The following is a 22,734-nucleotide window of genomic DNA, read 5'->3' as shown; positions in this document are numbered from 1 at the left end:
CCCCTTCGGCCGGCGCTGGCAGTCCAGAGCGGACGGAGGACCGGACGGGCAGCGGTGGGACATTGGGGCGGCGGACGCCCCGGGCCGGGCCTCCGCTGGCAAGGGGGAGGGGGGGGTCTCCCTCCTGCCTCGACCTCCCCCGGCGCCCCTTGGCCTCGGGCCCCGCTTCCCTCGACGCCTCGGGCGAAGGCGGGAGCCGGCCGGCTCGGCCCCCCTCGCGGAGCGCCCCCTGGCGGCGGCGGCGGCGGCGGCGGCCCCTCGACGCCCCCCTCGGCGCCCCCTGGCGGCGGCCCCTCGACGCCCCCCTCGGCGCCCCCTGGCGGCGACCCCTCGACGCCCCCTAGCGGCGGCCCCTCGACGCCCCCCTCGGCGCCCCCTAGCGGCGGCGGGCGGTCCCCGGGGCGCCCCCTGGCGGCGGGGGGCGGCGCCCGGCTTGGGGCGATGGGGTCGGCGGCGCTGGAGATCCTGGGGCTGGGCCTGTGCGTGGCCGGCTGGGTGGGCATGATCCTGGCCTGCGGGCTGCCCATGTGGCGGGTGTCGGCCTACCTGGACGGGAACATCGTGACGGCGCAGAACGTGTGGCAGGGCCTGTGGATGAACTGCGTGGTGCAGAGCACCGGCCAGATGCAGTGCAAGGTCTACGACTCGGTGCTGGCGCTGCCGCCGGAGATGCAGGCGGGGCGGGCGCTGACGGTGGTGGTGGGGCTGCTGGGGCTGGTGGCGTTGCTGGTGACCGTGGCCGGGGCCCGCTGCACCACCTGCGTGCCGGCCGGGCCGGCCAAGGCGCGGGTGGCCACGGCGGGGGGCGGGCTCTTCGTGCTGGGCGGCCTGCTGTCCCTCGTGCCCCTCGGCTGGTTCGCCCACACCGTCATCAGCGACTTCCACAACCCGCGGGTGCCCGTGTCGCAGAAGCACGAGATGGGCGCGGCGCTGTACATCGGCTGGGCGGCCGCCGCGCTGCTGCTCGGGGGCGGCGGGGTCATCTGCTGCGGCGCCTGTCCGGCCCGGGACGAGCTGGGCTTCCCCGTGCGCTACTCGGCCCCGAGGCGGCCCGCCCCGAGCGGAGACTACGACAAGAAGAACTACGTCTGAGGCCACCCGGGCCCCTCCGCCTCCACGCGGACCCCGGGACCGTCGAGGGGGAGCCGGGGGCGACCGCCGCTCCGGCCCGGACCCCGGGCTGGCTGGCTGGCTGACCCCCGGGCCCGGGGGCGGCGGCGGGGCCCGTCCCCTCTCCTCCCCACCCCTTTCCCCGGATCCCGCGCCTTACGGTCCACCCCGACGACCCCCTCCCTCCCCGCCTCCCTCTCCCCTTCGGCCTCGTCGGTCGCAAGGCCGGACGGACACAAGAGCGGGGATTCCGTCAAGTCTGTACTTTCCCCGGGGGCTCCGCTTTTCCACGGTCTCCGCCTGAGAACCCCCCACCGCGCCCCGTCTCCCCTCCCCCCGCAGCAGCGCCCGCTGGGCGGAGACCACCGGCTTGAGGGTCGGGAGACCTGGCAGCTGATTCCGGCTCTGCCCCGGGGCCTCGGCCAAGCCACTCGACTTCCCCGTGCCTCAGTTTGCCTCATCTGCACGAGGGGGCCCTGTTCCTTCATCCCCTCCAGACCGCGAGCCCCACGCCAGACCCGTCTATCTTGTATCTACCCCGGTGCTCGGCACACAGTAAGCACGGAAGAAATGCCACAATTCTTCTCACCGTTATTAGCGAGGGGACAGTGGCCTGACACCCCCCCCCCCCGCCGCCCCCGCCCCGCCCGGGATGTTCCTGGCCGCCTTCCAGCTCCAGCCGGGGGCCAGCTCTTGCAAGTGCTCCCGGAGGGAGGAAAGTCCGGCCACGGACCGCCAGAAAACGCCCAAGGAACATTGGAAACGGTGGGGGAACGTGGGACCCCCCCCCAGACTTGGGGTGCGGGGGGTGGGGGAGGGCCGACGGCTCTGTCCTGGTCCCCGTCCGCTGACATCTGTCCCCTTCCCCCCCTCCTCGCCCAAGTAAACGGAATGGACCGGCTGCCCTAGTGCTGTCTCTGTCCACACGCCAGCCCCGGACTGGGAGGGAAGACGGGAGGGGGAAGAGGGGGGGGGTAATGGGTGGGGGGCAGTGGAAGGGAGGGGGAAAGGGAGGGTAATGGGTGGGGGGCAGTGGAAGGGAGGGGGAAAGGGAGGGTAATGGGTGGGGGGCAGTGGAAGGGAGGGGGAAAGGAGGGTAATGGGTGGAGGGCAGTGGAAGGGAGGGGGAAAGGAGGGTAATGGGTGGAGGGCAGTGGAAGGGAGGGGGAAAGAGGGTTGGACGAGGGGCCCCGCTCTTTGCCACTGGTTTGTGGTCTGGGGCGGGAGTGTATGTGTGTGTATGAGTGTGTGTGGGTTCGTGTGTTTTTGCATGGCTGATTTGCCTCTGGACCTGTGAGCGTGTGTGTGCGCGCTCGAATCCTGGGGGGGTTGTACGGGGTACCCAGCTGTGTCCGCAGGAGGACTGACATGCCTTGGTGGGGGTCAGACAATCCCACTGGCAGGGTGCCCCGACCATGGGCACAAACACCGTGGTCCGGTTAGCCGGGGCTACCCTGTGGGCACGGCCCCTCCCCACTCCTCCTATTCGCCCCCCACCACCCGCATCCCCCGGTGGGTCAGTGCTTGACCTCTGCTCACCTCCCGGGCCGGGGCTTCCCCGGGCCCTCGGGATCCCCGGCCAGCTCCTCCGCGGGGTGGGGTGGGCCCCGGATCCTCTCAAGGTTGGGATCCGTCCCAGCTCCTCCGCGGGGTGGGGTGGAGTCGGTCCCAGCTCCTCTCCTGCCCTAGTAGAGGGAAAAGCCCCTGGGGGAGAACCCTGCCCCCCAACCCTGCTCTGCGGGGTGAAGGTGCAGGGGGTGCGTGGGGGTGAGGGGTCGGGGCTGGGGTCGAGTTGGCCCAAGGGAGTTTGTCCTGCCCAGCCCTCTCTTTCCCCGGATTGGAGAGGCTCGGCAGAGTGGAGAGGTTTAGGACTAAATATCTGATCCGGGCCCGGCCCAAACCCCCAGCCCTTGTTGCTTCCTAAAATCTCGCCTCCGATCCTCGGCCCGGCCCCGGGGAGGGCTGGGGTTGGGACTTGGGGTCCAGCTCTTCTCTTGGCCTCGCCCACTGGGGGTAAGGGGCAGCTCCGTGTCTTCCAGAGGTTATACCTTGACCCTGCCCTGACCCCTACCCTGCCCTGCCTGGCCCTGCCGGCCTGACAGGAGAGATGGGTCACTCACAGGGAGGGGAAGGGGCGGGGAGGAGAGAGACACAGAGAAAGAAAGAGATTGAGAGAATGAGTATGAGAGACAGAGGCGCAGAAAGGGAGGGAGAGAGTTGGAAGGAGAGTAAGAGAGGGAGAGAGGGTGAGAGACGAAGGGAAGGAGGGAGAGAAAAGAAGGGAGGGAGAGAAAAAGAGAAGGAGAAAGATAGAGAGGTGGAGATGGTGAGAGGGAGAGAAGGGGGAGAAGTCCTGGGGGAGAGATGGAGGAAGCAGGAGACTCGGTCCCTGTCCTCAAAGGCTGCCAGTCTGATGGGGGACCCAGGACATACAAACACTCTCTCCCTCTCTCTTTCTCTCCTGGGAGCTGGGGCAAAGATAAAAGAGAAGACACGGTCCCGGGCCCCCAGGAGCTGCCAGTCTGCCAGGGAGACAGACGACACGCATCTGCTCCTTTATTTATTATTATTATTTTTCTCTCTCTCTTTCTCCGGGCACAGAGAAAAGACGTGTGTCTAAGTCCCAGGGAGAGGTTGGGAGAAGAGGGGAGCGCAGGGAAGGGGAGATGGAGGGAGGTAGAGTCTGATCCTTTGGAACCCGCTGGTCCCCCTCCCCTCGTGCCCCAGAATGGACCCCCCTCCTCGCCCCGGGGCCGGGGGAGTCGGTGAGGCTGGGAGCCGCTGGTGGGAGCCTCGGGTGCGGCCGGGGGGCACGGCGGGGGATTTAATTTCCCATTGTCCACTCGGCCAACTCCTGCTGGCTGCTGGGCAGGGCCCATCCTCTCTGGAGGCCTGCCAGGGGTGTGCCAACTCGCCCGGGAGGTGACAACAATGGGCCCCCCGCCCCCTGAGGGTCAGCGGGCGGCACTGGTCACTGTTCCCTGTAGGCCTGCTGCCACTCCCGTGCCCTCAGGTGGCCTGAGTCCGGGGCCTCGGGGCCCGGGAGGCCGGGGGTGCCCGTCTCCACTGCTCCCCTGGAGGCGTTTGGGATCCCTTGGGGGGCAGGAGCGGGGTGCTGCTGGACACGGGCAGCTCAGGGGGCTACTCCCTCTCCCACTGCGCGCCCCCAGACTCACCCGAAAGACAGGAGAGAGATCAGGGTGTCCAAAAACTTGGTGCCATCCTGGATTTTCAACTCAACAACAGAAGCAGAGGACGCAGACGGCTCAGCTGGAGAGGGAGAAGAGGCAGAGGGGATCAGAGGGCGGCTTGGCAAGAGCCCGGACCTGGGAGTCAGAAGGACATGGGTTCTAATCCCAGTTTCGCCACATTTCCGCTGTGTGACCTTGGGCAAATCACTTCTCTGGGCCTCAGCTACCTCATCTGTAAAATGGGGATAAAGACTGTGGGCCCCATGTGGAGCCAGGGACTGTGTCTAACCTGATTAACTTGTATCTACTCCAGCATTCAGAACAGTGCTTGGCACATAGTAAGCACTTAATAAATACCATTATTATTATTAACAATAAAGGGGGGGCCGCGGGGAAGAACCTCAAAGACACTGTGCATGTCCTGGGCTTGAAGAACCCTGAGCAGGCTTCCACACCCTGGACCTCTGTCCCTGTACCATGCTCTCGCCGCACTGTGACCCCTCTCTCCACCCACCGGGATCCCCCCCCCCCCCCCAAAGCGCTCTCCAGGATTGACTCGGCCCCCGGGAGCCTCTGTCCCTGCCCCTGCCCCACCCCACGGGGCACTGCCCGCTCCTCCCATCCATAGCCCCCCCCCCCAAGGAAATCCAGGGGAGGGTCTAAGGGGCAGCGAGCCCCTCTCCCCGCCACCCTGGGGAAGACAAACATTCCACGCTGCCCATGAGGTCTGACACAGGAAACGACTGGCAGTGGGCCCCCGGACCTAGCCCAGGCTGCACCCTCCAAACTCCTCATTAGAGCAGCGTGGCTCAGTGGAAAGAGCCCGGGCTTGGGAGTCAGAGGTCATGGGTTCGAATCCTGGCTCTGCCACTTGTCAGCTGTGAGACTGTGGGCAAGTCACTTCACTTCTCTGGGCCTCAGTTCCCTCATCTGTAAAATGGGGATGAAGACTGTGAGCCTCACACGGGACAAACTGATTACTCTGTATCTACCCCAGCGCTTAGAACGGTGCTCTGCACAAAGTGCTTAACAAATACCAACATTATTATTATTATTATTAGAGAAGTGGCCTGGTTTAGTGGATTGAGCCCTGACCTGGGAGTCAGAAGGACTTGGGTTCTAATTCCGGCTCTGCCACCTTTCTACTGTATGACTATGGGCAAGTTGTTTCATTTCTCTGTGCCTCAGTTACCTCAACTGGAAAATGGGGATTAAGACTGTGAGCCCTCTGTAGTCCAGGAACTGTGTCAACCCAATTACCTTGTATCTACCCCAGCATTTAGTACAGTGTCTGGTCCATAGTAAGCACATAACAAATATCACAGTTATAATTATTACGTGGCCCTCCGGCCCCCAGACCTCCCCCAGGGCCATTGCTGATCTGGGCAAGGCCAGCTCGGGGAGGGGGAGGGGAGGCTCTCCCGAGGAGGCCCTGAGCCATTTTGGGTGGCATTATCTAGCTTAGTACAGTGCTCTGCACATAGTAAGTGCTCAGTAAATACCATTGGATGAATTATCTAGACATCCTGCACCAGCCGCAGTGCTCTGCTCTTCCTCAAGCCTGGCCCAGCCCTCCAGCTCCTTCCCACTGGGCCCCATCAGCCTCCACCGCAGCCTCCAGGCCCAGCCCCGGCCCCATCAGGCCGGGAGGGTCCCTGAAGGGCACGAGAGGAGGAATGCCAGTGTCTGGCCCAGGGCATCCTGAGCCTGGACCCCAAGCCGGTCCAGGAGAGCCTAGAGAGAGGGCCGGGGGCCAGGGGCTCGGCGCCCAGCTCTGGCAATTAGAGTTGAAGTGTTTACTTGGGGACTAGCAACACCCCACGAAGCAATCTCAGTGTCTCTGGCTTCCATCCCTATTCCGCCGAAAGTTCTTCTCGCGGCCTGGCCCTGCCACGCCCTGCCCCCCCCCCCCGCAAACATCCATCTCCTGCTAAACGGACCAGAGTGAGGGATCTGAGAGGGGGCCAAGGCTGAGACCCGTCTGGGGTTCTGAACTCGCCTCTCACAGATTCATGTCTGGCTTAGGTGCAGAGCCCACCCCCTGCAGTAGCTAGTGGGAGTGCTGACATTCTTCCTGTCTTTTCTATAGTGTTTCCTCTCCGTGTGTTTATGTAACAGTGTGTGTGCGCACACAGGTTCTCATCTTTGTCCTCCCCACGCTACCTTTCAGACCATGAAGTCGCTTGCTCTCAACGGTCTTTTTTTAATGGTACGTGGTAAGCGCTTACTATGTGCCCGGCACTGCTCTAAGCGCTACAGTTAATCAGGTTGGACACAGTCCTTGTCCCACAAGGGGCTCACAGTCTTAATCCCCATTTGACAAGTGAAGGAAATGAGGCACAGAGAAGTGACGTGACTTGCATGATCACACAGCAGACAAGTGGTGGAGCCAGGATTAGAACCCAGGTCCTTCTGACTCCCAGGCCCGTGCTCCATCCACTAGGTCAAGCGACTTCATCTTGGCTTTTCCTCCTCATCCCTTTTCCCAGCACAGGGTTCCGGGCCGGGCTCACAAGAGGAGCAACAGGATGTTGGAGTGAAAAGGCCAGACCCACTGGTAGCCTGTCCTGGAGCAGTGGCAGGGACAGGGGAGCAACCAAATGGGGAAGTGTCTACCTGGAGGGAGTGAGGAAGTCCTGGGTCCAGGCCTCTGTTCAGGATAGAGAAGGAGCAGGGGCTGCAGGGACAAGGGTTCAGTGGAAAGAGCACGGGCTTAGGAGGTCATGGGTTCTAATCCAGACTCTGCCACCTGTCAGCTGTGTGACTTTGGGCAAGTCACTTGACTTCACGGTGCCTCAGTTACTTCATCTGTAAAATGGGGATTAAGACTGGGAGCCTCACGTGGGACAATCTGATTACCCTGTATCTACCCCAGCGCTTAGAACAGTGCTCGGACCGTAATTGGGCAGGGATTGTCTCTATCTATTGCCGAATTGTACATTCCAAGCGCTTAGTACAGTGCTCTGAACATAGTAAACGCTCAATAAATACTACTGAATGCACATAATAAGCGCTTAACAAATACCAACATTATTATTATTATTATTAAGGGAGAACAAGAATTCCTGCGAGGTTTGGTCTGGAAATGATCGTTGCGCGCCTCCTGCTGGTGCACACGTGCACTGCAGTCGTGGGCGTGGAGCGTCCCGGGGCTCCCCCTGCTGGCGCACAGACTCCGTTGCAGCCCTGTAGCTTCGCAACAATAATAATAATAATGATCATAATGGCATTTTTTAAAGCGCTTACTATGTGCCAAGCACTGGTCTAAGCACTGGGGTGGATACAAGGTAATGAGGTTGTCCCACGTGGGGCTCACAGTCTTAGTTCCCATTTTACAGATGAGGTAACTGAGGCACAGAGAAGTTAAGTGACTTGCCCAAAGTCACACAGCTGACGAGCGGCGGAGCTGGGATTAGAACCCACGACCTCTGACTCCCAGATCCCTGCTCTTTCCACCAGCACTGATCTCCTTCCCTCGCTGCAGACTTGCATTTCCTCTTGCCTTCAAGTCATCTCTACTTGGATGTTCCCCCATCACCTCAAGCTTAACATATCCAAAACAGAATTCCTGATCTTCCCACCCAAACCCTGTCTTCCCCCTGACTTTCCCATCACTGTGGAAGCCACCACCATCCTTCCTCTCTCACAAGTTTAATCTTGGTGATATCCTTGACTCCTCGCTCTCAATCAATCCACATATTCAATCCATCACTAAATCTTGTCGGTCCCCCCTTCACCGCATTGCTAAAACCACCCTTTCCTCTCCATCCAAACTTCCACCACGTTAATACAGTCACTCATCCAATCCCACCCGGATTACTGCATCAGCCTTCTTGCTGACCTGCCCATCTCTCCCCAGTCCAGTCTATACTTCACTCTGCTGCTCGGATCATTTTGCTACAAAACATTCAAGACATGTCACCCTGCTCCTCAAAAAACTCCAGCGGTCGCCCCATTCACCTCCCCATCAAACAAAAACTCCTCACCACTGGCTTTAAAGTACTCTATCACCTTGCCCCCTCCTACCTCACCGCACTACTCTCCTACTACAACCCAGCCTGCGTACTTTGCTCCTCTAATACTAAACTTCTCACTTGTGCCTCGATTTCTCCCGTCTCGCCACCAACCCCTGGCCGTCCTGCCTCTGGTCTGGAACGCCCTCCCTTCTCAAATCCAACAGACGATTACAATCCCCCCTTCTAAGCCTTATTAAAGGCATATCTCCTCCAAGAGGCCTTCCCACACTAAGCCTCCCTTTCCTCTTCTGCATCACCCTGACTTGCTCCCTGTGTTCTTCTCCCCTCCCAACCCTACAGCATTTACGTACATTTTCGCACTTTATTTGTATTGATGCCTGTCTCCCAGCTTATTGTGGGCAGGGAATGTGATTGTTTATTGTTGTATTGTACTCTCTCAAGTGTTAATAAAGTGGTCTGCACCCAATAAATGCTCAATAAATACAACTGAATGAATGAACTAGGCCACGGTGCATCTGCATTTAAGAGGTGTTAAACTATGGATTGAGCATTCATCTTAGCACATGGTATGCAGTGAGCAATGAGGGCACTTGGCAGTATAGTACCCAACTTCAAGCAGTTGGTAAAACTGGGAAGGTGACACCGGTAGCCCTGTTGGGCTACCTTTCAAACCACCCCAAACAGGCTTCCTTTCAAGTAACCCCAAACGGGCTACCTCTCAAATCACCCAGAGGTCAAGTTCCTAAGGGGGAAACCTCACTTTTCCCAGCTTCCGCGAGGAGGTCCCATCGGTCACTCGACACCACACAGGGCTTGACAGAGTGGGCGTCCCCGACTCCGGGAACTCACCGTATCGGTGTGACCGGGTTCCAACTTACTGCCAAGAGTTCATCGAGACCCCTTCCCAGGTATATTTTGATATTTCCTTTTCCTTTTGCCTTCCGTTGGCCACATTTGAGGTGAAAAAAAAAAATGATGTGACAAGATCCACAGCAGCATTCTCATTTGGGGCCTAATTGTTCAGACTTATTGCTCACCCAGCCCCTCCAGGATAGTGCTGGGTGGTATGGGAAGTGTTTATGCCTCTTATCACTCACCGCCAGCCTCCTCCCAGTGCTAGTGAGCTAAGCTTGTTAGCTTGGCCAGGTTGTGACCAATAAACAGACACAGTCCCTGCCCACAGCAAGTTTACATTCTGGAGGGGAGGATAACTGTAGCATTTGTTAAGGGCTTACTATGTGCCAGACACTGTACCAAGCACTGGGGTGGATACAAGAAAATCGGTCGCTTTCCACCCCTTGGGACTTGTCCACAGATCCATGCCTTCGGAAATGGTGCTTACCCGTTTGTATCCTCAACACACCAGCCTTCTAGCGGGAGGAGAGCCACGTCACGGTGACTCAAGCTAACCCTCGGGCATGAGGTTGGGCGAGTGGATTAGCCAGAGCAATAACGGAGGAGAGAGGAATGAAGAGGTGGATGACAATCCCAGACCAGCACGGCGGCACATCACTCTCCATTTTCTGGGGACCTTGAATCTACTATTAACAGTAGTAAAGTGCTGGAGCCCACTTGAGGACTTGCATGATTTATGCTTATAGGGGGCAGAAAGGCATAACCACAGCTAAGCATCCAGGTCGTATGGTGTGTAGAGTTACATAACAGGAACTGGTCAAGAAGCAGGAGGATCTGCAGGGCAACCATGGGGTTGCTCCTGGTTTACAATTTTTGATAAGAATCATCCCAGTGAGTATATCAAAGCAGCATGGCACAGTGGATAGAGCACGGGCCTGGGAGCAGAAGGTCATGGGTTGTAATCCCGGCTCTACCACTTGTCTGCTGTGTGGCCTTGGGCAAGTCACTTCACTTCTCTGTGCCTCGGTTACCTCATCTATAAAATGGGGATTGTGACTGTGAGCTCCACGTGGGACAGGGACTGTGTCCACCTGATTTTGTTGTATCGACCCCAATGCTCGGTACAGTTTCTGGCACACTGATAGCACTTAATACATCAATATCCTCCCCGCCCCAAGACCCAGACTTATAGCTTGTTGTGGGCAGGGACTATGTCTGTTTATTTGTGAATTGTACTCTCCCAAGTGCTCAGTACAGTGTTCTGCACACAGTGAGCACTCAATAAATACAAGTGAATGAACGATTGAATCAATGAATCCTTCAAAGAGGAATGTTCTTACGGTCTGGGTGAAGTTCCCATCTTGAGCCAGGTGAGGCTGATGCCTAAGGTCTCTGGACCAGGTGGTCTGGTGGGAGCAGGTTCTTTTCCTAGGGGTTTTCACGACACGGCTCCGATTGAAGGCAGGATCCCTGGGAGGCAGTTGAGCGATGATCCCACTGCTGGAATTTGTTCCGGAAGCCCACGTGGCCTAGTGGGTGAAAACCTAGGAAGAGCAGAGCAGATGCGGGGCTGTGGAGGGTCGAGCTGGAGACAGGTCGGGTCTGGATCAGGCGACCCTCTGAGGGGTCTCAGCTCAGGACTGCGGGACCCCCCAGTTGGCAGGGGCTCTCTGGGAAGGCGGCGGACCCTGGGAAGGCAGGACCCCGGGAAAATAAATAATAGTACTTGTTAAGCACTTACTGTGTGACAAGCACTGTTCTAAGTTCTGGGGTAGGTATAAGGTAGCCAGGTTGGACACAGTCCCTGTCGCACACAGGGCTCACGGTCTTAATCCCCATTTTACACATGAGGTAACTGAGGCCTAGAAAAGTGAAGTGAGTTACCCAAGGTCACAAGCAGACACGTAGCGGAGCCGGCGTTACAACCCACGACCTTCTGACTCCCAGGCCCGGGCTTTATCCACTAAGCAGCAAACGCCAGACAGCAAACCTTGGAAAGGCAGCAGAGCCTGGAAAGTCAGGACCCGGGGGAAGCGGGACTCTCATGAAGGCAGTGGACCCTGGGAAGGCAGTGGGCTCTGGGAAGACGGGACTCCCCAGGAAGGCAGGGCCTCAGTAAAGCAAGACTCCTGGGATTGCTGGGCCCCGGCAAAGGCTGGACCCCTGGAAAGGAGGACTCCAAGGAAGACAGTACCCCCTGGAAGGGCAAGGGTTCCAGGATGGCAGGTCCTGGGCCCCACCTGCCTTCCACCCTGCTCCTGATTCTTCCAGCGTTCCCCCGTGTGCCCACGGCCCTTGGAGGGACCCCGGTGACCCCGTGCTGACCTCGACCTGCCTGGGCCCCGCTCGACACTGCCCCCCGGCTCCCCTCTGACCTGGGTCGATGGGGTCGATGTCCCGGGCTGGGGGCCGGGGTGCGGGGGAGAGGAGGGTCGGGGTTAGTGGGGGGAAATCCTTCCCAGCTCAGCGGCTCTGAATGGGTCCAGGGAGAGGTAGGGGGTGTCTATTTGCCTTTCAGGTTGCTCCTTGGGTTGGATCCTTGGCCCCGGGCGGACGGGGGTCACGGGGGTCACGGGGCACAAAGCCGGACGGGGCGGGGGAGGGGCGGGGGGGCCTCCTTCCTGGCAAACAAAGCTGCTTCCTTGGGGAGGGGCTTCCCCGCTCCCCGGGGGCTAAGGGAACCGGGGTGTCCCAGCCTGGTTTCCTGGGGGAGGGGAGCGGCCCTAATTCGATCCAGGGTTACAGTCCCTGACACCACCCCCTCCTCTTCTCCCTCCTCTCCACCTCCCATTCATTCATTCAATCGTACTTACTGTGCGCTTGCTGTGTGCAAAGCACTGTCCTAAGTGCTTGGGAGAGTACAGTATAACAATAAACAGACACATTCCCTGCCTGCAACTATCTTACAGAAATTAATATAAATTAATAAATTACAGATAGGTACACAAATGCTTTGGGGATGGGAGGGGAGCTGAATAAAGGGAGCAAATTAGGGCGATGCAGAAGGGAGTAGGAGAAGAGGAAAGGAGGATTTAGTCAAGGAAGGCCTCTCGGAGGAGACGTGCCTTCAGTAAGGCTTTGAGGGATAGGGGGAGAGTAACTGTCTGTCTGAGAAGAGGAGGGAGGGAGTTCCGGGTTAGAGGCTGGATGTGGACGAGGGGTCGGTGGCGAGACAGAGGAGACTGAGGTGCAGTGCCAAGGCTGGGATTAGGGGAGCGAGCTGCGTGGGCTGGGTTGTTGTAGAAGAATAGCCAGGTGAGGTAGGGGAAGGCTAGGTGATTGAGTGCCCCCTTTCCTCCCCACCTTCCCCTCTCCACCCCTAGGGCTTGGCAGGGGGTGCATGTTTAGGGTCATGGGTGTTATGTGCATGCATGTATGTACACAGCCTTCAGAGATGTGTGAGGTGAGCTCAGGTGCCCACGCTGCCCTCTGGAGCTGAGCCATCAGGAGTGAAAACTCGTGAGCTGGGAATGTGTCTGTTATATTGTTGTACTGCACTATCCCAAGTGTTTAATACACTGCTTTGCACACCGTAAGCGCTCAATAAATACGATTGACTGACTGAAAGATTCTGAGTGGAAAACCCCCTGGGAGGTTCACTGAGGTGGACGGTCCCTGAGGCGATCTGAAAAGCAGCTGGTGGCCACGCTGGGTGGTGAGGACTGCAATGACTATCGAGGCCCCCACAGTGGCCAGCGACGACACTAATTGCCAGCCACGGCACTCTGGCTCAGCATTACTTGCCAGTCACTGCGGTCATAACGGGTCCTGCTCCCAGAATCCCAATTGCATTTTTTGAGTGCTTACAGTGCACAGAGCACTACGCTCAACACTTGGGAGAGTGCAATACAACAGATCTGGTCGACATGTTCCCTGCCCACAGTGAGCTTACAGTTTAGACAAACAGTAAGGCAACGTGCCCTAGTGGAGAGATCCCGGGCCTGGGAGTCAGAGGACCAGGGTTCTACTCCTGCCTCTGCCCCTTGTCTGCCGTGTGACCTTGGACAAGTCACTTAACTTCTCTGGGCCTCACTTACTTCATCTGTAAGATGGAGAATAAGACTGTGAGCCCCTTGAGGGACAGGGACTCTGTCCAACCTGACGTCCAACGAGCTCAAAGTCTAGAGGTCTAGAGTCAAGCAGGGCTGGGAATGCCAGTTTCTGGGATTGAACACACAGGTGCCCACTCAACGGAGGTTGGGTGGCTCCCTGTCCAAGCAGGCCTCAGCAAGGGGCACAGTGTCTAGAGCCAGCCCTTTTGGGTCCCAGGCAATTAGAAGATTGGGCGGCACCATGTCCACCACTCAATGGGCAACTCGGGCCCCACGGGGCCTGGGATACTTGGCTGAGGACCCACCATGCTGGGAGATCCAGAGATGGTGGACAGTGGGCCTTGAACAGTGCCATCTCAGTGGGAATGTGAGGTTGCCAGTCCCGAGGGAAAGAGAGCTCTTAATGGGGGAATTGTGACCCGGAGAAGCTGTGCCAGGCTGAGCTAGGCCCAGGGAGAGCTATGCCCAACGTGAGCTATGCCCACGGGAGCTTTGCCCAGACCAGGCAGTCTGGAGTTTCTGAACTTTGGGGCTTTAAGTGTCCGGATGATGCCCGGGGAAGCCCAGATTCCCGCCCCTCCGCCCTCCCTGCCTCCTCCAAGATACCCCTGGCCCTTACCCTTGGGTTTTGAGGGTGAGACTTTGGGCAAGTCACTTGACTTCTCTGTGCCTCAGTTACCTCATCTGTAAAATGGGGATTAAAGCTGTGAGCCCCACGTGGTACCCTGTATCTACCCCAGCACTTAGAACAGTGCTCTGCATATAGTAAGCATTTAACAAATACCAACATTATTATTATTATTGCATCCTGAGAATTTTTCTAGTGCCACAAAGTGCTTGGAGATCCGAGGACTAAAGCCTGGGCGGGGCCCTGCCCGGTCCGCTCCAGCTGGGCCATGTATGCCCCCCTCTACCCCAACCCCGCACTGTATTCATCCAGGAGAGGGGGCTCCCAGCCTATGGACAATCCACAAGATGGAGCAGAGCCCAACGAGATCCTCCCCACCCTTCTCCCCTCCAGAGGGAGCCGCGTACGGGACATAAATAAAATACAAAATAAATAAATGGTAGTATTTGTTAGGCGCTTACTATGTGCAAAGTACTGTTCTAAGCGCTGGGGGATACAAGGTGATCAGGTTGTCCCACGTGGGGCTCACAGTTTTAATCCCCATTTTACAGATGAGGGAACTGAGGCACAGAGAAGAATAATATTGGTATTTGTTAAGCGCTTATGATGTGCAGAGCACTGTTCTAAGCGCTGGGGGAGATACAGGGTCATCAGGTGGTCCCACGTGAGGCTCACAGTTAATCCCCATTTTACAGATGAGGTAACTGAGGCACAGAGAAGTTAAGTGACTTGCCCAAAGTCACACAGCTGGCAAGCGGCGGAGGCGGGATTTGAACCCATGAACTCTGACTCCCAAGCCCGGGCTCTTTCCACTGTACCACGCTGCTTACATCAGGGCCCGGGAAAACTGGGCCCAGGACAGCTGTCCTAAGGGGGCGAGGGACACTGTGCCAGGGGTGTTGGGGGTAACCGTGCCGGGGGGCCATTTTACCGGGAGGAGCTTTGCCAGGGGGAAGCTGTGCCCAGGGACATCTGTGCCGGGGGGAGATGTGTCATGGGGAGCTGTGCCCGGGGGGAAACTGTGCGGGACAAAGCTGAGCCCGGGGAGATCTGGGCCTGGTGGAGCTGGCCCGGGGGGAAGCTGTGGCCGGGGGGACCTGTGCCCGTGGAGAGCTGCGTCCACGCAGTCAGTCAATCATATTTGACTAATGTGACTTACTTGTATCCACCCCAGCCCATAGTACAGTGCCTGGCACCTACTAAGCGCTTAACAAATACCACAGTTATTATTTTTATTTATTGAGCACTTGCTGTGAACAGAGCACTGCACTAAACCCTTGGGAGAGTACCATGGAACACTATAACACTATTCCCCTCCCCTCAGCACTGTGCTCATTTGTATATATTATTTATTACCCTACTTATTCTGTTAATGAGGTGTGCCTCCCGTTGATTCTATTTATCGTGATAATGTTGTCTTGTTTTTGTTCCGTTCTGTTTCGCTCTGCCGTCCGTCACCCCCGATTAGACTGTGAGCCCGTCGTTGGGCAGGGATGGTCTCTATCTGTTGCCGAATTGTACAGCCCAAGCGCTTAGTACAGTGCTCTGCACATACTAAGCGCTCAATAAATACTATTAATGAATGAATGACTGTCCTCAGTGAGCTTTCAGTCCAGACGGACTACTGCAAGCCACTGGGCCACGGAGGAAAAGGCCAACCTTTTCCTTGCAGACTACTGACCACCGACAGAGATCGGGAATCATTCAGTAGTATTTATTGAGCGTTTACTATGTGCAGAGCACTGTACTAAGCGCTTGGAACGGACAATTCGGCAACAGTTGGAGACGATCCCTGCCCAATGTTGGGCTTACAGTCTGCCCCGGGGACTTTAATGACTACTATTTCTTGGGCAGCATTAATCAGTGAAACTCTTCCAGTCGCAGGCTCGCGCAGCCCCCTGCCCCAGCTCAGCTCTGGCTCCTTGGCTATGGCCACCGTAAGTTCCCCTGGCCAGCGGTGATATGTTCATATTTTTTGTGAAGCGCTTACTATGTGGAGAGCACTGTTGTAAGCGCTGGGTAGATACAGGGTAATCAGGTTGTCCCACGTGAGGGTCTCCGTTAATCCCCATTTTACAGATGAGGTAACTGAGGCCCAGAGAAGTGAAGTGACTTGCCCACAGTCACACAGCTGACAAGTGGTAGAGCCGGGATTCGAACTCATGACCTCTGACTCCCAAGCCCGTGCTCTTTCCACGGAGCCACGCTGCTTCTCTGAGCCACGCTGCTTCCCTCCCTCCTCCCGCTTCCCACCGCCATGACCTGGGAATACTGGTTTCCCGAGGCCTGGGGAACGAGAAGCAGCGTGGCTCAGCAGAAAGAGCCCGGGCTTGGGAGTCAGAGGTCATGGGTTCGAAACCCGGCTCTGCCACTTATCAGCTGGGTGACTTTGGGCAAGTCACTTTACTTCTCTGGGCCTCTGTTACCTCATCTGTAAAATGGGGAAGAAGTCTGTGAGTCCGACTTGGGACACCCCAATTACCTTGTATCACCCCAGCGCTTAGAACAGTGCTTTGCACATAGTAAGCGCTTAACAAATACCAATATTATTATTATTAAGGTGGGGCCTGGAGTCTTTACCCATGGTCAAATTTCCCAGCATGGCCCTCTTCCCCACAGGGCCTTACTACTAGGACTGCTTTTGCTACTACTAATAAAGTTGCTATTTGTTAAGCGCTTCCCTTGCACCAAGCACTGTTCTAAGCGCTGGGGTGTGGATACATGGGGCTCGCAGTCTTCATCCCCATTTTACAGATGAGGTCAATGTAGTTACTGTAACTGTAACTGTAGTTACCCAAGCACTAAGTAGGGTGCTCTGCACAAAGTAAGCGCTCAATAAATACCACTGAATGAATAAATACGATTGAATGAATGAATAAATGAATGCTTACTATGTGCCAGGCACTGTTCTAAGCGCTGGGGGTGGGGCAAGACAAGTAAATCGGTTTAGTCACAGTCCCTATCCCACCTGGGGCTCACAGTCGCAGCAGCGTGGCTCAGTGGAAAGAGCCGGGGCTTGGGAGTCAGAGGTCATGGGTTCGTATCCCCGCTCTGCCACTTGTCAGCTGTGTGACTGTGGGCAAGTCACTTAACTTCTCTGGATCTCAGTTACCTCATCGGTAAAATGGGAATGAAGTCTGTGAGCTCACATGGGACAACCTAATTACCCTGTATTCACCGCAGCACTTGGAACAGTGCTCTGCACATAGTAAGCGCTTAACAAATGCCAACATTTTTTTTTCTAATGCTGGCTCCGCCGCTTGTCAGCTGTGAGACTCTGGGCAGGTCATTTCACTTCTCTGGGCCTCAGTTCCCTCATCTGTAAAATGGGGATGAAGACTGTGAGCCCCACGTGGGACAACCTGATCATCTTGTATCCCCCCAGCGCTTAGAACAGTGCTTTGCACATAGTAAGCGCTTAACAATTACCATCATCACCATCATCATCGTAGTCACAGTCTCGATCCCCATTTTATAGATGAGGGAACTGAGGCCCAGAGAAGTGAAGTGACTTGCTCGAGGTCACACAGCAGACAATTGGCGGAGCTGGGATTAGAACCCAGGTCCTTCTGACTCCCAGGCCTGTGCTCTATCCACTTTGCCATGCTACTTCTACTACAGTGACTACTACCTGGGGAAGCAGTGTGACTCAGTGGAAAGAGCCCGGGCTTGGGAGCCAGAGGTCATGGGTTCTAATCTCTACCCCGCCACTTGTCAGCTGTGTGACCTTAGGCAGGTCACTTAGGACCTCTGGGCTTCAGTTAACTCATCTATAAAATGGGGATGAAGACTGTGAGCCCTTCCTGGGACAACCTGATGACCTTGTATCTACCCCAGCGCTTAGAACAGTGCTTGGCACATAGTAAGCGCTTAACAAATACCAACATTATTATGATTATTACTACTATACTACTATAGCTACTAGTACTCATGCGATTACTCCTAATTTTACTATTACTAGTGACAGCATCCAGCTGGACTGTCAGCAATCCCGCCTCCAACCAACCCTCATTCAACCACTCCACGCCCAGCTTCCCAACCCATCCTCCAACCACACACTCCCCTTCCGACTATCCATCCCCCAAACCTCAGCCAAGTCCCAACCAACCAAGTAATGACTCGCCAACAAACCCAACGACCCATTCCCCACTCCCTCCACAACCCCCAATCCATCGAGCTCCAACTCCAGCTCCGCTCCTCTGCCGCCCACCTCCTCACCGCCCCTCGGTCTCGCCTATCCCGCCGTCGACCCCTGGGCCGCGTCCTCCCGCGGTCCCGGAACGCCCTCCCTCCTCACCTCCGACAATCTAATTCTCTTCCCCTCTTCAAATCCCTACTTAAAGCTCACCTCCTCCGAGAGGCCTTCCCACACTGAGCTCCCCCCTTTTTCCCTCTGCTCCCTCTACCCACCCCTTCACCTCTCCGCAGCTAAACCCTCTTCTCCCCCCTTTCCCTCTCCTCCCCCCCCACTCCCATCTCACCCCCTCAGCACTGTACTCATCCGCTCAACTGTATATATCTTCATCACCCTATTTATTTTGTTTATTTTGTTTAATGAGATGTACATTACCCTGATTCTATTTGCCACTTTTTTAATGAGATGTTCTTCCCCTTGACTCTATTTATTGTCACTGTTCTTGTCTTCTTGTCTGCCTGTCTCCCCCATTAGACTGTAAGCCCGTCAAAGGGCAGGGACTGTCTCTATCTGTTGCCGACTTGTCCATTCCAAGCACTGAGTACGGTGCTCTGCACATAGGAAGCGCTCAATAAATACTATTGAATGAATGAATTCCCAACTCCTATCAGTCCCCCAACCACGGAGTGGGTGGTCTATGGTGGTCTTGTTCTCATTGGTGTGGGGACCACTCACCATGTCCACCCATCTCCACGTTTCCCAGATCCACCCCTTCCTCTCCCCCCAAACAGCAGCCCCCAGGACTGAACTTTTGCCCAATTACAGATAATGATAATAATAACAGATCTGCCTCTTCCTCTCCACCCAAACAGCAGCCCCCAGGACTGAGCTCTTGTCCAATTACAGCTGTTAATAATAATAATAATATTAGTAAGGGCTTAAGAAGGGCTTAACAAGCCGTTACTATGTGCCAAGCTCTGTTCTAAGCACTGGGGTAGATACAAGTTAATGAGTTGGACTCAGTTCCTTTCCCCCATGGGGCTCACACTCTTAATCCCCATTTTACAGGTGAGGTAACTAAGATGCCAGAGAAGTTAAGTGACTTGCCTAAGATCACGCAGCAGACATGTGGCTGACCTGGGATTAGAATGCAGGCCCTACTGACTCCCGGGCTATGCTGCATCTCTAGTTACAGTTTACACAATTAGATATTCCATTAGCCTCCTCACAGGCCTCCCTACCTCGAGCTTCTTCCCTTCAGTCCACCTTTCACTCTTCCTGAAAGAGCCACTTCCTGAGATGCCACTTGACATAAGCATCTGCCTGCCTCAAATGCCTCCAATGATAGACCAACTCCCTTCCCATCAGGAGAGCATCTTGACCACGAAAACAGCATGGTGAAGTAGCTAGAGCACGGGCCTGTCTTTGTACTAAATGCTGGGTTGATACAAGCTAATCGGGGTGGACAGAGTCCCTGTCCCACATGGGGTTCAAAGTCTTCATCCTTATTTTACAGGTAATTTAGGCACAGAGAATTTAAGTGATTTGCTCAAGGTCACACAGCAGACAAGTGGCAGAGCAGGGATTAGAACCCACACAAAACAAAAACAAAACAAGGTCATGTAACAGTGCAAATACTGCAGAATCAAATAGCTGAATACATAATGGAATGTAACAATACATAAACCCTCAAAACACACAAAGGTATATCAATGCTGAAGACAGGAATGAACTATCCAAGTGCTAAGGAGGATAGTGAGTTGAGCATGGGCCTGGGAGTCAGGAGGACCTGGGTTCTAATCCCTGCTCTGCCACTTGTCTGCTGTGTGACCTTGAGCAAATCACTTAAATTCTCTGTGCCCAAATTACCTTATCTGTAAAATGGGCATTAAGCCTTATGTGGGTCAAGGACTGTGTCCAACCTCATTATCTTGTATTTACCCCAGCATTTAAAACCGGGCTTGGCACAGAGTAAGCGCTTAACAAACACCACAGTCATCATTACTGTGTCCATCCTGAATAGCTTGTATCTACTCCAGTGCTTAGTATAGTGCCTGGAACATAGTAAGCCCTTAGCAAATATCATTTTTAAAAGAATGCATGAGGTGGGTCAGGATTAATCAGGGAAGGGTTCCCAGATAATTTGAGGAGGGTTTTGAAGATAGGGAGAGTTATGGTAAGGCAGATTTGGGGTGGGAAGAGGGGAGTTCAGAGGGAGTGAGTTGAGAAGGAAGTATGGTCAGGGGAGAAGCAAAGAGTGTGAGCTGGTATTTAGTGGGAGAAAAAAGCACAGAAGAAGAGCACCCGGTACTGTGCTCTGCTCACGGTAAGTGCTCAATAAACACCACTGGTTGAGAGCTGGTGGATGCCTGAATCCAACGGTCAATAATCATAATTATGGTATTCGTTTAGCACTTACTATGTGCCGGACACTATACTAAGTACTGGGGCGTATACAAGGTGCAATGTGGAGCTCACAGTCTCAATCCCTATTTTACAAAAATAGGCCCAGAGAAGTGAAGTGAGGTGCCCAAGGTCACACAGCAGACAAGTGGCAGAGTCAGGATTAGAACTCATGACCTTTGACTCCCAGACCCGTGCTCTTTCCACTACATCATGCTGCTTCTCTCTTGCCCTTCCGATCTCCGGCCCCTCACTCATGCTATTCAGCCAACCTGGAACTCTTTCACCGGCTAATCTGCCAGAGCCCTGCTCTCCCTGCCTTCAAACCCCTCTTAAAAACTCCCACTTTTTTCAGGAAGCCTTCCCCAGTTAACTGCTAAAACCCAAGCCACATCAACCCATCAGTCACCCCTAGCACTGACACATTGATTTATTTATTTTCACCCTCCCTTGGCACTTATTGAATGAATGAATTTATGTACATAACTGTGGTGGAAGGAAAAGTCAATTTATTTATTCTGATAACCCAAATTTCAAATGTTTCTATGTCTGCCTCCTCCATTTGTCACAGCCCCTAATAATAATACTTAACAATTATTAAGTGTTAATAGTTAAGCACTTACTATGTGCCAAGCATTAAGCTAACCACTGGACTAGATCAATCATTTGCAATTACTGAGTGCTTTCTGTGTACAGGGCACAATACTAAATGCTTGGGAGAGTAGAATATAACCACGTTGGTAGACACATTCCCTGCCCATACTGAGCTCACCATCTAAAGGGGGAGACAGACATTAATATAAATAAATAAATTACACATATGGACATAAGTACTGTGGGGCCAAGGGAGAGGTGAATAAGGGGAATAAATCAAAGCAAGGCAGATCGGGGTGGGAGAAGAGGAAATAAGGGCTTGGTAAGGGAAAGTTCTTGGGGGAGAAGTGTCTTCAACAAGGCTTTGAAGATGGAGAGAGTAATGGTCTGTAGGATATGAAGAGGATGGGGGGTACAGGCAGAGGCAGGTCGTGGGTGCAAGACCAGCGGTGGGTCATATGAGGTACAGTGAGGAGGTTGGCATTAGAGGATTAACTGTGAGCCTCAAGTGGGACAACCTGATTACCCTGTATCTACCCCAGCGCTTAGAACAGTGCTCTGCATATAGTAATCGCTTAAAAAATACCAACATTATCATTATAATCATTATTATTAGAGGAGCAAAGTGTGCAGGCTGGGTGGTAACAAGAGAGCAGCGAGGAGAGGTAGGAGGGGGCAAGGTGATTGAGGGCTTTAAAGTTGATAGTAAGGAGTTTCTGTTGCATGCGGAGGTGGATGGGCAACCACTGGAGGTTCTCGAGGAATTGGGGAGACATGGACTGAATGTTTTTGTAGAAAAATGATCTGAGCAGTAGAGTGAAGTATGGACTCTAGTGGGGAGAGACAGGAGGCGGGGAGGTCGGCAGCGAGGATGATAGAGTAATCAAGGTGGGATAGGATAAGTGCTTGGACTTATGTGGGAGTAGTTTGGATGGAGAGGAAACAGCAGATTTAAGCAATGTTGTGAAGTTTGAACCAACAAGATTTAGGGAAAGATTGAATATGTTGGTTGCATGAGAGAGGTGAGTCAGGATAATACCAAGGTTATGGGCTTGTGAGACAGGAAAGATGTTGGTGCTGTCTATAGTGATGGGAAAATCAATGGGAGGAGAGGGCTTCGGCAGGAAGATAAGGAGTTCCATTTTGGACATGTTAAGTTTGAGTTATCAGTGGGATATCCAAGTAGAGATGTCTTGAGAATAAGAGGAGATGTGAGACTGCAGAGAGGGGGAGAGATTGGGATTTGGGATTCGTCCACATAGAGGTGGGAGTTGAAGCCATGGGAGCGAATGAGTTCTCCAAGGGAGTGAGTGTAGATGGAGACTAGAAGAGGACCCAGAAATGAGCCTTGAGGGACTCCCACAGTCAGAGGGTGGGAGACAGAAGAGGAGCCCATGAAAGACACTGAGACTGAGCAGCCAGCCAGGAGGAGAACCAGGAGAGGAGAGTGTCAGTGAACCTGAAGTCGGATAATGTTTCCAGGAGAAGGGGGTGGTGAACAGAGATGAAGGCCGCTGAGATGTTGAGGAGGATTATGATGGAGTAGAGGCCGATGGATTTGGCAAGAAGGAGATCATCGGTGACCTTTGAGAGGGCAGTTTCTGTGGAGCGAAGGGGACAGAAACCAGATTGGAAAGTGTTGAGTAGAGAATTGGAGGAGAGGAAATTGAGACAGTGGTGTAGAAAACTTGTTCAAGAAATTTAGAGAGGAATGAGAGGAGGGAGATGGGGCGATAACTGGAGGAAGCCATGGGATCAAGAGAGGATTTATTTTAGGAAAGGGGAGACA

At 54.8% G+C, this 22,734-nt stretch overlaps 1 protein-coding gene across 1 annotated transcript; it reads left to right on the top strand.

Moving 5' to 3' along the window:
• Positions 1-403: 403 nt before the first annotated feature.
• CLDN5 (claudin 5) lies at positions 404-2,011 on the top strand. Its single transcript, XM_001511734.5, has one exon. The coding sequence runs from the start codon at positions 442-444 to the stop codon at positions 1,090-1,092; it is 651 nt and encodes a 216-aa protein (XP_001511784.1). The 5' UTR covers positions 404-441; the 3' UTR covers positions 1,093-2,011.
• The last annotated feature ends 20,723 nt before the right edge of the window (positions 2,012-22,734 follow it).

The sequence above is a fragment of the Ornithorhynchus anatinus genome, chromosome 21 (genome assembly GCF_004115215.2).
Source record: "Ornithorhynchus anatinus isolate Pmale09 chromosome 21, mOrnAna1.pri.v4, whole genome shotgun sequence".
NCBI classification, from domain to species: domain Eukaryota; kingdom Metazoa; phylum Chordata; class Mammalia; order Monotremata; family Ornithorhynchidae; genus Ornithorhynchus; species Ornithorhynchus anatinus.
This window is presented reverse-complemented; position numbering and strand designations above follow the sequence as displayed.

Excerpts from the sequence above, each read along its gene's own strand:
- CLDN5 (XM_001511734.5), top strand. The coding sequence starts at position 442 with ATGGGGTCGGCGGCGCTGGAGATCCTGGGGCTGGGCCTGTGCGTGGCC.